The sequence below is a fragment of the Centruroides vittatus genome, unplaced genomic scaffold (assembly GCF_030686945.1).
Source record: "Centruroides vittatus isolate TY-2023 unplaced genomic scaffold, ASM3068694v2 contig_120, whole genome shotgun sequence".
Classification (NCBI taxonomy): Eukaryota; Metazoa; Arthropoda; class Arachnida; order Scorpiones; family Buthidae; genus Centruroides; species Centruroides vittatus.
In genome coordinates, this window is record NW_027120768.1 from 2,463,224 (window position 1) to 2,478,257 (window position 15,034).

Consider the following 15,034-nt stretch of genomic DNA (forward strand, 5'->3'; position numbering starts at 1 on the left):
TTACAATTAATGGTTTTTTTGAGCGTTTTAGTATCTGTCGCTGCAGTTTCTGGTTGTTACGCTTACAGCATACAAAACCTTATGTAATAATGTTACTTTAAAACTTTGTATCTGAATATTTTCATAATTTATTAATTTGATAACAAAAATTCTTTTTCATATCTCTTGTGAAATGATGAAATAGTTTAATAATCTTACATGCATGATAAAAAAAAAAAAAATGCAAACATGTAATGAATGCATGGTAAATTTTACATTAAAAAATTTTGCAGTTTTATTTTTAAAAATGCTGTTATTAATGTCTTATCACACGTTTAATGATGGTTCATTTAAAATTAAAGGTAAAGACATCTCTCAAACTAATTTTTTTTTTTTTTTTTTTTTTTTAAATTATACAAATTTACTTCATAGTTTTAAATTATTATTATAAAAAGTCTGTACCTGTTAAACCAACTTTTCTACGACACACAAAGCATTTATTTTTTGTTTTCTTCGAATCTTTCTGTTGGGCAGTTTCTTCTTGACTAGCCGCCTGATCCAAACTGGCCTTTTCTGTTTCTTCTGTTCCACCTGTCGCACTTGTTCCGCTAGTCGATGCTTCCTGCTTTGCATCATCACCTTGCATATTCTAATTTAAATAAACACAGATTTAACATGGTAGAAAAACTACAGAGATATGGATTTCAAATTTCTGACATACATCATTTTTAGTTGGTTCCGAACTGGAAGGTGCAAGAACGGTAGGTACGGCTGTACTCAACAAGGACTCGCCAGCTATAAGTTAAATAATTAACATTACACACTGTTAGACATTTTCTGCTGTTTAAATGCAGATATTAATATAGTAAGTTAATATAGTCGAAAAATACATTCTCAACCTGTTACATTTGGAGGAGGTGTCAACTGTTTTCTTTTCAGAGCATCCTTGTAACATTTCGAACACAGTCCGTCGGTAGCCGGACTACCATAGAAGCCGCAGCCCGATCGACACAGTGAAGAACTTTGGGACATTTGATTTGTGTCTCGCTCCATGCAAAATTATTGAAAGTTCTGAGAATTTGTTAATTGTGGGACCTGAAAAATACAATAATTTTAAATTTAACATACAGAAAATTTTATACATCTAGAAATAGATGTAATATATTCTAATTTTGCTATATTCTATTTATGTTTAATAAAACCACTTTTGAATTTTCAATAACACTTTCTCAATACAATACTTACATAATTACTTAGTAGAACAATTGTTTTGGAAACCAGTAGAGATTTATGCATTTAATTAAAACTTTTTTTTTAATAGTAAAACTTAAATGATTCTGACAATAAGAACAGTTTACGCGTAGAAAAAAATATAATCTAAATTTTTAGGCAATTGTTATAATGTAATTTACTCATGTGGAAACAAATTATTGCATTTCTAGCAGTGTAGTCATTTGGTTGCATAAATGGCATCTGAGCTAAATTTAAATGTGTAATCATATTAGAAGATAAAAATTCAAAGTATTTTTTTAAAAATAACTTTAATATTAATTATTAAACGCTGATAAAGTTGTTAAATTGTTAATTTTACATTTACCTTGGTCATAAAATGTGTAACTTAAGACAAAAATGAACAACTTTGTTGTTTTAAGTTGAGGTAAAAACATTTTAAATTATCTTAAAATGCACTTTTGAAGTAAAACTTCAAGAAATTCTGTTTTACTATAAGTAACTTTGTAAAGAAACTTGTAAATACAAAACTATAAATATTCACAATCTTCATTAAAATTTTAACTAAACATTCTTCTTCTCTACACAGCTAGACTATCCATAGACAATGTTAAATTATTCAAAATGCTAAGAAAGTTAAAGGAGTTCTATTTATATCACCAAGATAAAAGGGTTTTAGAGAATTAATCATCTCAACACTGGCTCCTACATAACAGTTAACTTTGAACAATGCAACGTACCGGCACTCAAAAGCCATTCAAATATTTGAACTGTTCAACTTACATTAAATAATCAAAACACTACAAAATATAGGACTTTCTTATGTATAAAATTTACTAAAAATTCTGTTCCTATCATGTTTGATAACTTTCACAGAAAAATATAAATAGAACTTGTTGATTTTAGCATTTTAGTTCCCTATGGCAAATAAATGCTAAGTAATCAACTCTGGAGCCTGTAGCATTTCTATTTGATACCATAAAATCGATAACAATGATGTTAACAGAAGTTATTTTATTTACTGTTTATTCACTTTATATCTGTGAAGGCAATCTGTTCCTGCCAAAAGCAAAACTGTCCACATTGCCATCCCTGATTTGTTTTATCACCTGCTATAGAACTCAACACAAAAACAAACTAAAAAGAGATTTGAGATAATAGTAATACAGTGGAACCTTGCTTAACAAGCATAATTTGTTCCAGAACCTTACTTATAATGCAAAACAATTTTTTCCGTAGAAATTGATGTAAAATGTGATAATGCGTTCCATGCTGAAAAAATACTCAAATACCATATTTACTTATGTATAAGATGAGGTTTTATTCATTTTTCACTGCTTCAAAAACCTAGGTTGTCCTATACACGTGAGCAAAGGATCCTTTGCGTTTTTGCAATAATTTTTGTGAACTGTGTATAGTTCATGCTGCCATTATAGCAAAGTGCTATTGAGGTCAAGGTGAATGTCACTTTTAAAGAGATGATCCAAAAATAGCTGGTCATTTAGCAATGATTATAAATGTAGTTATTTCATATTTGTTAAATTGGTATTTTTAATGAATATTTGTACATTCTGAATCATTAAAAATAAACTTTTTCCTGTCACATGCATTATAATCTTTTGGTTTTGCTACATGGGTATCAGGAGATAGCGTCAAGAAAACATGGTTGTTTGCCTTAATACATGCATTTGATGATGATTATTTGTGATTAAACGAAATAAAATTAGAATTGTATTAATAAATCTAATTTTCTTTATTTTAATCTTTAAAGTCGCACCTTGCCCTATATGAGAGATTGTCTTCTACGCAAGTAAATACGGTATTTTACGTATAATGTTTATTCAAAGAAAATTATACAATATACATTGTTAAGGAGTGTGAATCATCATCATCTTTTCTTCTAGCATGGAATGAACCAACCTGGAATGTGAATTCAATTTGCAGGTAAAAAAAAAAAAAAAAAAAAACAGATATTAGTATGATGAAGCATGCGCACAATCCGGGACTTCCTCTCTCCTTGTCACTCGTTATGCAAAACTTTGCTCGTTAAGCAAGTCATTTTTAAAAAAATTTGATTTGCTCATTATGCAAAACACTCGTTAAGTGAGGTTCCACTGTATTGCTAAAATAATTACTTGATAAATAAAAATTAAAATGAACAAAATGATTAGTTCTCTCATTTGATACCATTCTGTATTTTTGATACTGCGGTTTACATGCTTCTGTTCTTTGTTTTACACATTTTATAATTACATTTATAATGAATTGCTAACAGGAAAAACAATGTTCTGGATGATATCTTTTAAATTACACATGGGTTAAATAATGTGTTTTCAACAATAACTTTGAAGGTGTCAAATATATGGCTGTGCAATTTATTTTTGTTCAGGCAATTTTCTGTGGGATTTTTATGCCAGGGCAATTATACATAGAAAATTACAGTGCTAAGATATTAATGCTTAAATGAGGCCACCTGTACATCTCATTAAAAAAAAGTTAATAAAATTAAACATTTACCAACTAAATTCTCATTTGGAAATACTCATCAACATTCTTAAGTTTAAAAACACCTGCTTCGTTGGATCAAAAAAATAAACGTTTATAAACATTTTAAAAACCTTTTAAGTCCATCAATAAATAAAAATAAAAAATATACATAAATTTAACTTATAAAAAGCAAAACATTTTAATATGCTAATAAACTAAATGATCGTCCTAATTAATCAGGTGCATCGGGCTTTGGGAAGTTTATTATATTTATTTTCATATGCTTTCCAATTCCAAGCAAATCAATAGTTTAATACTTTTTGGGGTAGGGTGCCTTCTATCCAAATATTTTATGGTTATAATACAGTCTATTATCCAATAGTCTGCAATTATTTAATAGTATATTCTACATATTCTATCAAATAAAAAGTCATCTAAAAACAAACCTTTTCTACTTCTCTCTTACTCGTACTGTTTACAAAAGGAATTATATGAGCTTTTTTTTTGGAAATGGTTTGTCCACTTTTGGAAAAAAATGAGTTAATAGTTTTAGTGAGGCATATAACAACAAAGTCAATAGTATAAAATATCCTCATAAATTAATCAAAAGAAGTTTAAGCATAAAATGTTATCGCAAGAATGTGTTTTTTTTTTTAAAGTGGAATAAGTCTATTCATAATCACCAATAATTGAAAGAACTTTCCTTAAAGTTTTTATAATGGATAATAGCTAATGTCTATTATCCATTGACGTGATAATGCGTTCCATGCTGAAAAAATACTCAAATACCATATTTACTCATGTATAAGATGAGTTTTTATTCATTTTTCACTGCTTCAAAAACCTAGGTCGTCCTATACACGTGAGCAAGATCTATTAATCAATAAAATTAATAGTATATTCTACATATTCTATCAAATAAAAAGTTATCTAAAAACAAACTTTTTCTACAACATGTCATAAACAAGATGCTGCTAAACAAGTGTTACTTCTCAGATGAAGTGACAAGAAGTCCTTTTCATCATTCTGTTTAGTTTTCTTTTGCAAGTTTAAGACCATTATAACCATTTATATACTGCTCAAGACTATTATAATGTAATAAAGAATTTCCAGAAGAAAAATTACTTCTTTTTATATGAAATGAAAAGATTTTGTCTCTAGTAAATCTCTAGAAGAAGCAATATAAAACAGGAAAAAATACAGAAGGGAAAATTGTAAATTGGCTGATGACATGCTGGATGAGGTTTAAAAAGGAAAAACCTTACATAATTTTCTACAAAATGCCTATGGAAGAAAATGCACAAATTAAAGTACTTGATTTATTTGGAAAATGAGGAAGGCCTAAAAATTCTAGCAAAATTACCACTCTACACAACTTCAAGATCTATAACAAGAGAGAAATATAATGATATGATGAGTTTACTGCCTCTCATACCTCCTATTTCACCATAAATACTTCACTATGTTAAGAGTAAAGGAGAAACAAGATTGAAATATGAATACATTTATTATAAGTTACTTTAAAGTAATTTACTTTTCATAGTTGTTTACTTATAAATTCTTACTAAACTGAAAATATCTCTTAATAATGTCAATTATTCATTTATTTACATGTTCTCATTTTAATTATTATTTTTTATGTTAAAAGTGGACATATATTGTACTACTTTCAAAAACAATGGCTTGTATATCTTGTTTGATCATTTAAAGTTAAGAAATTGGATAAAGCAATGAAATACATGAAAACAGAATGGAATAAAGCTAAGATTGCAGGTGAAACGATAGGCAAAAACTCAAAATATGTAAAGAAACTTGAATACATGAAGAGTTTAAAAGAGTTGTTGTTAACACTAGAATATTTCATGGCATAGAAATGACTTTCAATATAAAAAAAACTTGAAACTGTCTAATGTTTTCTCCTAATATTAGAATTAAAAAATATTTAAATTATTGACATAAAACATTCAATTAAAAGCAGACCTCTTACAGAAAATGAAATAACACATTCAAAAAGGTATTGAGTATATTACCTGATAAATATGAAATCTAAAAGGTCAAATATTTGAAATGCTATGAGACAAATTCAACCTTCAATGTGTCAGAGCATTACACCTGCTGGATGATTAAGCAGCTGCCTATTTTTAACTTTTCTTTTTTTAATTTGCTTTGCATTATTTTAAACAACATTTTCATTTGATCTTAGCATCAATTATTCATATTCTTCCGAGACTGCATATTACTCAATAGATAAACACTTACTCGAAAACCTTTTAAACGTGCAGCCAAATTTATTAACTTCAAACATTTTAGGTCTTGTTAAAAGACCTTTATCAAGAAAAACATTGTAAAATTTGAAGACAGTACGAATACAAAAACGAAAAATCTTTAGAACGTTTTTAAACGATATTCCTTTGCAAAATTACTTGCATCATCTTAATAAATAACTAATATTACAATATGCGCGCAAAATAGAGAAAAGGAAAAAAAAAAAGAATAAAAAATAAATATAACAGTAAACATCGAGATCGAAGTGAAAAAATATATAGAACAAAGATTCTTGAAATATAACGTATAACCAAGTGAAGGCCTATATAAAGTAATAAGGTTAAAAGCTTTTGCGCTATCTGTTTTAAAGATGATCATATTCCGTACTTTCGGTTTCTTCCGTTTACATGGGTTTAAATTAAGCTTGAACGCCAAGCCACAGAAACTTTAGTGGACTCCTGGAAGTTGATGGAGAACCTTTATGATTTGCTTTACAGATCTGCCATGCCTCTGCATAGTGGCGGTACTTAATGTCCCAAACTACTTGTAAAAGCGTGGCTTGGTCCCATTCTGCTTTTGGGGGTCGGCCAACACATAGGTGGCCAGTGTTGTGCATGGTTGTTCATTTTGGTGTTCTGCTATCCTCTCCTTGATAGATCTTCCTGTGGCTCCAATATACACCAATTTATTTTGTCGCCATGTGTCCGTAATGGGAATTTAATAGACCCCAGGAAGTGTGTTTCTATTGGCCTTGTCTTTATCGGATCTTAAGAGCTGGTAGATGGTAGGGTTCCTTTTAAATATGCTTCTTTTGTTCATGACTTTTCCAATATGTTTAAAGATGTTACACAGTGATGGCTATATTCAATCACTGTAAACCCCTTGGTAATGGGTGGAATACTTTTCATGTGGGGTGTCTTGCTTTGGCGGATAATTGCGTTAATGTTAACCCTGTAATTCTTGGCTAATTTATATAATTCAGCTCATCTGTTCTGTCCTTGGTGGTGTTACAATGTGAATAGGCTCTTTTGATGAGCACACTGCAAGGCTGCAAGTTTATATGCAGGGGGGTTGTGGGAGATCCAAGGAATAAATATAGGGTTGTAGGTGTGTTTCCTATACATCTTAGTATGGAAGTGTCCTTGGTTGTCAATTTGTATGGATAGGTCCAAGAAATGTATCATCTTATCATTTTCCTGCTCAAGTTCTATTTCTAGACCAAATCCGTTATCATTTATGTCCTTAATAAAACGCTGTATGTTGGGTATAAGTTTCCAGAATATAACCACATCGTCCACGTATAGAGCATACGTTAGCATTTTCTTTTTGTATTTAGGCAACACTGCATTCTCTAGCATTGTTAGTAGCATCTCATCTCACATAGCGAACCGGCAAGTGGGCTGCCCTTGGCTACCCCTTTTTGTTGCGTGTAAGTAAATAACACCTTTGAAGTTAAATATCGATGAAAAAATAGTGAGGTGCACTAACTCTAAGATATGTTTTCTTTTCTTTTCTGGGAACTTGATCTTGCTAAATACAATATCCCTTAAATGACAGAAAACATTTGAAATTAATAAATTTGGCTGCACGTTTAAAAGGTTTGAGTAGGTGTTCATCAATTATTCTTTATTAGATTTTAAAATGATTATTATTAATAAATATTTAATTAATAATAATTAAATATTGCCTTTAATGGCAAATTACATACTTTTTTTTGTTTATATACATATAATTAATCCAAACAAAAGCATCTGAGATGCAAAATTTTGACAAGTTTTTTACCAAAAATTTATGACAATTTAGATGACAGTCAAAATTTTTCTTAGGAGTTTTTCTCTGGTAACGATAAGCTTGGCACTTGAAAGCAGTACCCACAAGATTTTTACATGTGTTATTGTTTTCTACATTTTGCCTCCAAGCACCAAACTTATCTTTACCAAAGTAAATGTTTACTTGGCAAAATTTATTTTACATCTCAGATGTTTTTGTTTGGATATCAATTGTTTTTGCTTAATAACTTCAAAGATGCATTCAGTCAAAAATTGTCTAGAGCCGACCAACGCACCACTGACCAAATGCATTGCCAACTGAATGCTTTCAATACACCATTTAGAAAAATTGTTATAAACAGCTTTAATTCACATATATTTGAGCTTTTGTAATTCTGAGTAACATTTTGAATAAAATTCATTTGTTTCCATGCAATTTTATCCTTATAAGTATAAAATTAAGCCATAAAACTGAATCAGCTGTATGGAAAACCCCAGTAAACTTTGGTTCACTGGGGTTTTCCATTTGACCCACCTGTTGACTCAGAAGTTGAGAGCATGTTGCCGATAACAAGAAAGACTTAACTTTAAAATTTGAGCTTTCTAGACCCAGTAGTTTTTTCTCTACAAGCATCTGTGGTGATGGAGAAAAAGAACAAAATATGGCTTTTTTTTGGCAATTTTTGCACTTTTCAATTGCTTATATTTCAGCAACCACTTTATATAAAATCTTGAAATTTTGCACATTTCCTAAGAAAACAATTTTCTTCTGAACAAGATATTTGAAATTACTTCAGGTGTTTGGGGGCAAAGAAATCAATTGCTGAATGCCAGCAGAGAGTTACTGCTGTAACTCCTGATATTGCTTAAAAGACAATTATAAATTGCAACACTTATGAGAGTATCACAAAGTGACATGTCAGGGACCACCAAAAAGTGGTCAGGGGTGCAGCATCTAACAGGAGAAAGTATGTATATTGCCCTCTAAGTGGATTGTCAACTAGAACTCAACCTTCTAACAGGTAAAGTTTTGAAACATGAATGGTGAAGTAAGGTCATCTATTGTCCTCGTTCGGCCATCCGTGTTTCAAAATTTACATTTAAAATTATATTTCACTGCACTCGTTTGCATTTACAATAATATATAATTAGCTTTAAGCACATTTAATGATATGCAAGAAAAATGTTTTGTACTAGGAAAAAACACATTGTAATAAAATACTTAAAAAATAAAAACACATGCAAAAGGATTGTTTTCAACTAATAGATAAACTTAATTATTTTCTTTACTTTATTACATGAATGGCATATTGTTGCATACTTCACTGTCGATATGCAACAATATGTTGGATGATTCCTGATCTTCAATTTTATACTGCCTTCGAATAATGCACCTTCGTCGTCTGATAGTTCATCTCAAAAAAATCTCAAAATCTTCATTCACTAATCTTTCAAGCTTATCGCAAGTCAGATATTAACACATCATTACTCCAACACCACCAATTGTAAACTGAAAGCACATCTCATGCAAGTAATAGACTTCTATAGGCTACAAAACAAACATGCAACACAAAGTTCTAACATGATTGTAAGCAGGTGTTTACATAAGTACATATTGTTGTTTCAAAAACAACACTGACATAAATGCTGAATTAATAATTCTTCGTTAATTCCAGATCAAAAATTTTTTTAATAAATTAACTTTTCTAGTTAAACTTAACTATTATTTAAACCTTTATAAATACAAAGGACCCCACCTGGGAATCAAAAATAATTTTACTTCAGAAGAATATTTGATTGTTTTGGGACAAACCCTTAAAATAAAAAAAAATTATAAAATAGTTGAAACTTGACTAAAAACTTACAAACTCTAAAAAAATTTGAGTTAAATATCCAGCCAACACCAGCATTTCGTTCGCTAGAAGAGACAAGGACACACCAATATTTGAATAGAAGAACCTTTGTGGAAAGATTCTGTTGAAGAATTAAACTGAATTTAATCAATTATTTCAACCCTGTCAAATTTAAATTACAAAAATAAGCTTAACACACACTTTGAAATCAATGAATCAAAATGACAAATGCAGGCAGTACAGAATGAATTTACCGTAACATTATAATAAAATTAAAGTTTTAATCGAAATAGTAACTTTAAAAAATTATAGAATACATTTTTGGGTACAATGTCTTCTAAATGATGTCACACCTAACCACCTTGATAATATAGATCAACAGTTTACCTTGTCCCGTTTTTCAAGTACACAACTGATCCTTGAAATGCAATGAAAGGATTTCTTAACAATCAATTTCCTTATTAACTTATTTAAGCAATAATGTATGCAAACTGATCAAACAAACTTCAAATTAAAAACACACAATTATGCTTTAAATCGATCTGTTTTTCGTTTACAAAACAGAATTTTAACGAAGGAACGACAAATCTGTTTTAAAAATTATACAAAAATTACTTCTGTAAATTTTTCATCAGATTGGAAAATTATTTTTTAACAAAATTAAAACAGTGTCTGTCCAAAAAGGAACCAGTTTTTTAAAAGGACATTTTTAACTTCTGGCAACAAGCAGCCTAAAAAGAAAGGTCAGTTGCTGAGAATGTGTGTATTGTCTACGAACGGAGGAAAATAAATGGTGGTTCCTTTTTGGACAGACATTGTTTTAATTTTGTTAACAAAAATTACTATTGAATTCCTAACCAAACTTTACACAATTGCTAAAAGCTAACTACTGTATTTGAAATAGAATAACATACTCTTTCAACTTCTTTGCATTTAAAATGATTTGTTGAGAACAGATAGAATATTCTTTTAGTAAACAAAACTTATTGTAGATATATCACACTGCATTTCAATATACATTAGCTAATTAATTAATGCTGGCAGATTTCAATACAATTACTTAATAGGAAAGCCAAGATTAACAATATTGATTAGCATAGCCTATAGTTACAGAATATAAAGTATACTATGAAACAATGACAAAACAAATTCTTTTATTTATCGTATTGAAGAATAGTGATGATTGTATCAAGTATCAAAATATTAGATACTAATTGTTTTACTCTGTATTGTAAACAGTGAAAAAAAAACTGTAACCAAACAGCACAAAAGATAAATTGCAAAAAAAATCTAAAAATCGAATAACTTCTTATTGTTCTTAATGCATAAAAAATTTAAAAGCTATATCTTACTTTTTAATATTTTTTCCATTTTGTCACAAAAATGCTTGTAACAAAATATTACACAAATTATTCTTTATAACAACAAGCAACTGTCACAGATATCCAATTTCTTCGAGCGATGATAAATCCTTAACTGTATGGACAGATCATAACTCTCCGATGACCGAGATGACATCCTGCCAAATGATAGATGCTTAAAGTGACTAATGTCATAGTTTCTTACCACGATCAATTATAATCGCTTGTTGTATTCCTATATTAAACTGTACCATCACAAATCTATCTCCACTTATTGAATTTTGTCAAAAGAATCGAATATAGCCTGAAGCTCGATGTATACAAACACGACGCTGTTACAAGACAATGACAAAATTTTTAAAATTGAGAATCCTAGATGGCAAGAACAGAGAACAACGCAAGTGGGCATCAAATGAATTTCAACCAAAACAAGTACTTTCATGAGGTTAAACATTGTAAAATTATACTTTGATATAACTCAAGAGGAATGATTGTCTGTTCATGCAGTGAAATTAAAAGCATATAGATTGCCTCTAAAGATCTTGTATATAATTCATTATATAGATTGGAAGAAATAAATTACTACTGATATTTGTTCAAAATTACATAAATGCCAAGCTAGTAACTGATAGAAATCATAAAATAAACCAGAAAACTGGAAAAAGTGAACTTGACATTTATCTAGTTACACTATCACTGATATGAATTCTAATAAAAAAAAAATTCTGCTCAGCAGCTCTTAACTTTTGTGATTTAATTACTTTTCATAAAAATTTATTTCTAAGAATTTTACTACTAAATTTCTAGTAATGTAATAAATTACCTAACTAATCTGATGATTTAATTTATCAGATCATGCATCAGCAGTATGCCACCAATTTAAAAGTCTAATCCATCAATGATCAATCTTCAATTATCAGGCAGTGTCACAAGAACATCTAAACCAAACAAAACAAGCCAAAACAAAAGCAGTTATGATAATTATACACTGCTAAATTATTCATCACACATTTTTACATTCATTCACACATTCATCACAATTATACACTGCTAAATTCATCACACATTTTTAAACTTTTTTTTTATTTAAAGTGTATGTATATATATATATAAATCCACACTTATTTGAACTCCACAAGATGATATAAAATGATTATTTCCAGGTTTGCAAAAGGTCACAAACAACATTTATATAAAGAAGTAAATTGTAAATCGCGTCAAGAGGCCAAACTCCTAATTCATATAAATGAAATATAAACATTGTAACTACTTTCCTCGTAAAGTTAGTATCCTTTATCTTATTTTCTAGAACTTGTGGAAGGACTACAAAATAGAACTACTTTCAATTCGTTTCTTAGCCAAATTAAAATTTTAACATAAGTAACAAAATGAAAAGCCAAAAACATATTATAATTAAAAATTCCTTATTAATTTTAGAAATGAACAGTAAATACAATTGTCAGTTCTCTCTCTCTCATTTACATTATTTTATTATTATTGTGTTTAGTGGGTTACACTCAGTTGACACTGGTGGCTGTGTACTATGTGCCAGACCAGAGTCAAGGCATGGCAACCAAAACAAAACTAAAATTAAATTAGTGTTTCAGTATATGTATCTATATTCAGGAATTTCCTAACAATATAGCATGTATTCAATGTAGTGGCCTTCTGTAGTGTGATGTATGTGTTTCTATTCAATTGTAATGTGCCCAGGCTTTTGTGTAGTGTGTGTGGTATCACACCTGTAGAGGAGAGAACAACAGGTACAATTAGATTCTGTAAATGTTCGATTTTTGAACTTTAAAAGAGTTCTATTCTCATGACATTCCATTAACGAACCTGAAGAAGATCTCGATGGAGATTCGAAAACGTTAGTTTTTTCTGTTAATTTTCGTCGTTTGTACCGGAAATTTAAAGGTTGAAGTTGCTGAATTAGACTTTATATGTACCGGTAGTCACGAGTGAAGTTTGTTAGCACCCTATTCATCCTCCACAGATGCATTATTCCCTGGGCAAGTTCTGTGTACTTGCTGACTTTTTCAGTGCATGTGTTTTGTACATTGTGAGTGTTTGGAATGGCTATGTCTATAATGTATGTGATTTTATTGTGTTCGTCAATGAGTGTGATGTCTGGTCTGTTGTGGTAAATTGTTTTATCTGTGATTATGGCTCTGTCATAGTACATTTTGTGCATGTTGTTTTCCAATACTGTCTGTGGAATGAATTCGTAGCATGGTTCATGGATGTCTAATAATTTGTTTGTAAGCTCTTGGTGTATTATATTTGCTACTTGATTATGTCTGTGTAAATAATCTATCTGTGCCAAGAGCTTGCAACCAGAGATGATGTGTTGTATAGTTTCTGGCATGATGTGACATTTTCTGCATGTGTCATTTGTGAGTGTTGTATCTTTGAATGTGTGTTTTCTGTAGTTTTTACTATTTATGACATTATTATTATTATTAAAAGATTTATGCTAAATTTAGATAGAACACACACCAAATTGGAAACATTGACACTTCACTGATTTAAATCTTGTTTTTGACTTCTTAAAGTGAAAATAAGTGCATGCATGACAACCCACTACTAAATACACACTTCAAAAATCTTCATAAAAATCAATACATCAGTTAAACCTGATAAGAAGTAGACTTTACAACTGTGCAAGAAAATATCTCAATCTCTTGTTTATATTGTATGCAGTCTAACATTAATTTGTTCCTAAGCAAGACGCTTGGACTATTTACTTCTATCTGCATTTATTTATATAGGCTTATCTAGTCCAGCAATCATTTGGCTTTAATATAACTATTGGACTTACATCTATATTTGTATGTATTTCTCAAATCACTTGCAATTTCTTCTACAGTTGACAAACTTTATCGTCTCCACAATGACTGATATTATTTACAGGAGTATGTTACCTGATCTAGTGTAATCATTTGTGCTGAAGAATTTTTACTAAATAATTCATTAACTGAGAAAAACAGCAGGATAAATATATTCATAATTTCTCGTATAGAAAAATGTTTCTATTAATAACTAGTAATGTATACACACAATAAAAAGAAGTTGTAACTTTGATTTCCACTCTGAGTCAATCTCTTCTTCCATTTTCAGAACATTTTAAATTATTCAATTTAATTCAAAACGATTAACATTTTTGGACATGGTCAACACTCTTCTTTGATCTTTATAGTTCAAATTGTGAATTATGAATAACTTAATCGAAAGTTAGGTTATTCATAAAGACCCAAAAGAGAATGTTGAACACACAAGAAAACACTAGTCTGTAGAATCAATAAATCTGCCGAAGTTTTAATGTGTGCAATTATTAATGTACTTTAATAGACAAATGAGTTATAAAATACATCCATAACCATAAATCCAGGCCATTTATTGATTTAAATTAAGCACTCAAAAAATTTTATACTATTATACTTCAGATACAACTTGATTTATGACTGGAAATTTATCAAAAAGTTTGACAATGCTTTATTAAGATAAACTCATACCTATGAAGCTATCTTGTAACACTTTCAAGGCTATGAAAAAATAAGGTTATAACCTAGAATGCAACATAGTTAAAATTCATACTTTTATGGATTGGAGACTTTTTTTTTTTTTTGAATCATCTCTTGAACAAGGTAATAAAGCTCCCTTTAAATAATTTTTTTAAAATGTTTACATTTGTCATTCCTTATAAGAAAATCTAGATAAAAAGTAAGATATGTTGAAGGAACGATACAAAAACTGGGTCATAACTGTAAGATAAACTTAATCATGCAGTTCATTTTAGTGACTAAGTAATACAATAACATTCATATATAATTTTTGAACAAAACTTGATAAATTATGATAAATTTAAAAATTATCTAGATGTATAATTATTAATCTGAGTCAAATTATATTCTTGGATAAAAACACTATCTTAAGAGGAAGGTTACCAGGTAAAAAAAAATTTGCTCATATTCTTAAAATGAAGTAGGTGTTTTCCAATGTTAAACAGAAAATTATGTAAATTATGCACACGACTGTATCCCATAAATCATCTACTACAGGCAAACTATAACATGGTTTTTCTGTTTCA

General features: G+C 29.4%; 1 protein-coding gene across 3 annotated transcripts in view; it reads right to left on the reverse strand.

Annotated features, from left to right (window-relative positions):
* The window catches only part of drn (doctor no), a 46,450-nt gene that overhangs the window by 6,985 nt on the left and 24,431 nt on the right, over positions 1-15,034 (reverse strand). For 2 of the 3 annotated variants that reach the window (XM_067282195.1, XM_067282184.1), the window contains exons 2-4: positions 879-1,074; positions 701-774; positions 442-628 (exon numbers count right to left, since the gene is read on the reverse strand). In XM_067282195.1, coding sequence (XP_067138296.1) covers positions 442-628; positions 701-774; positions 879-1,032 — 415 coding nt within the window. In that variant the 5' untranslated portion in view covers positions 1,033-1,074. Of the gene's footprint in view, positions 1-441; positions 629-700; positions 775-878; positions 1,075-1,224; positions 1,258-15,034 lie in introns of those variants that run through there. The other variant, XM_067282204.1, reaches the window with a different exon arrangement.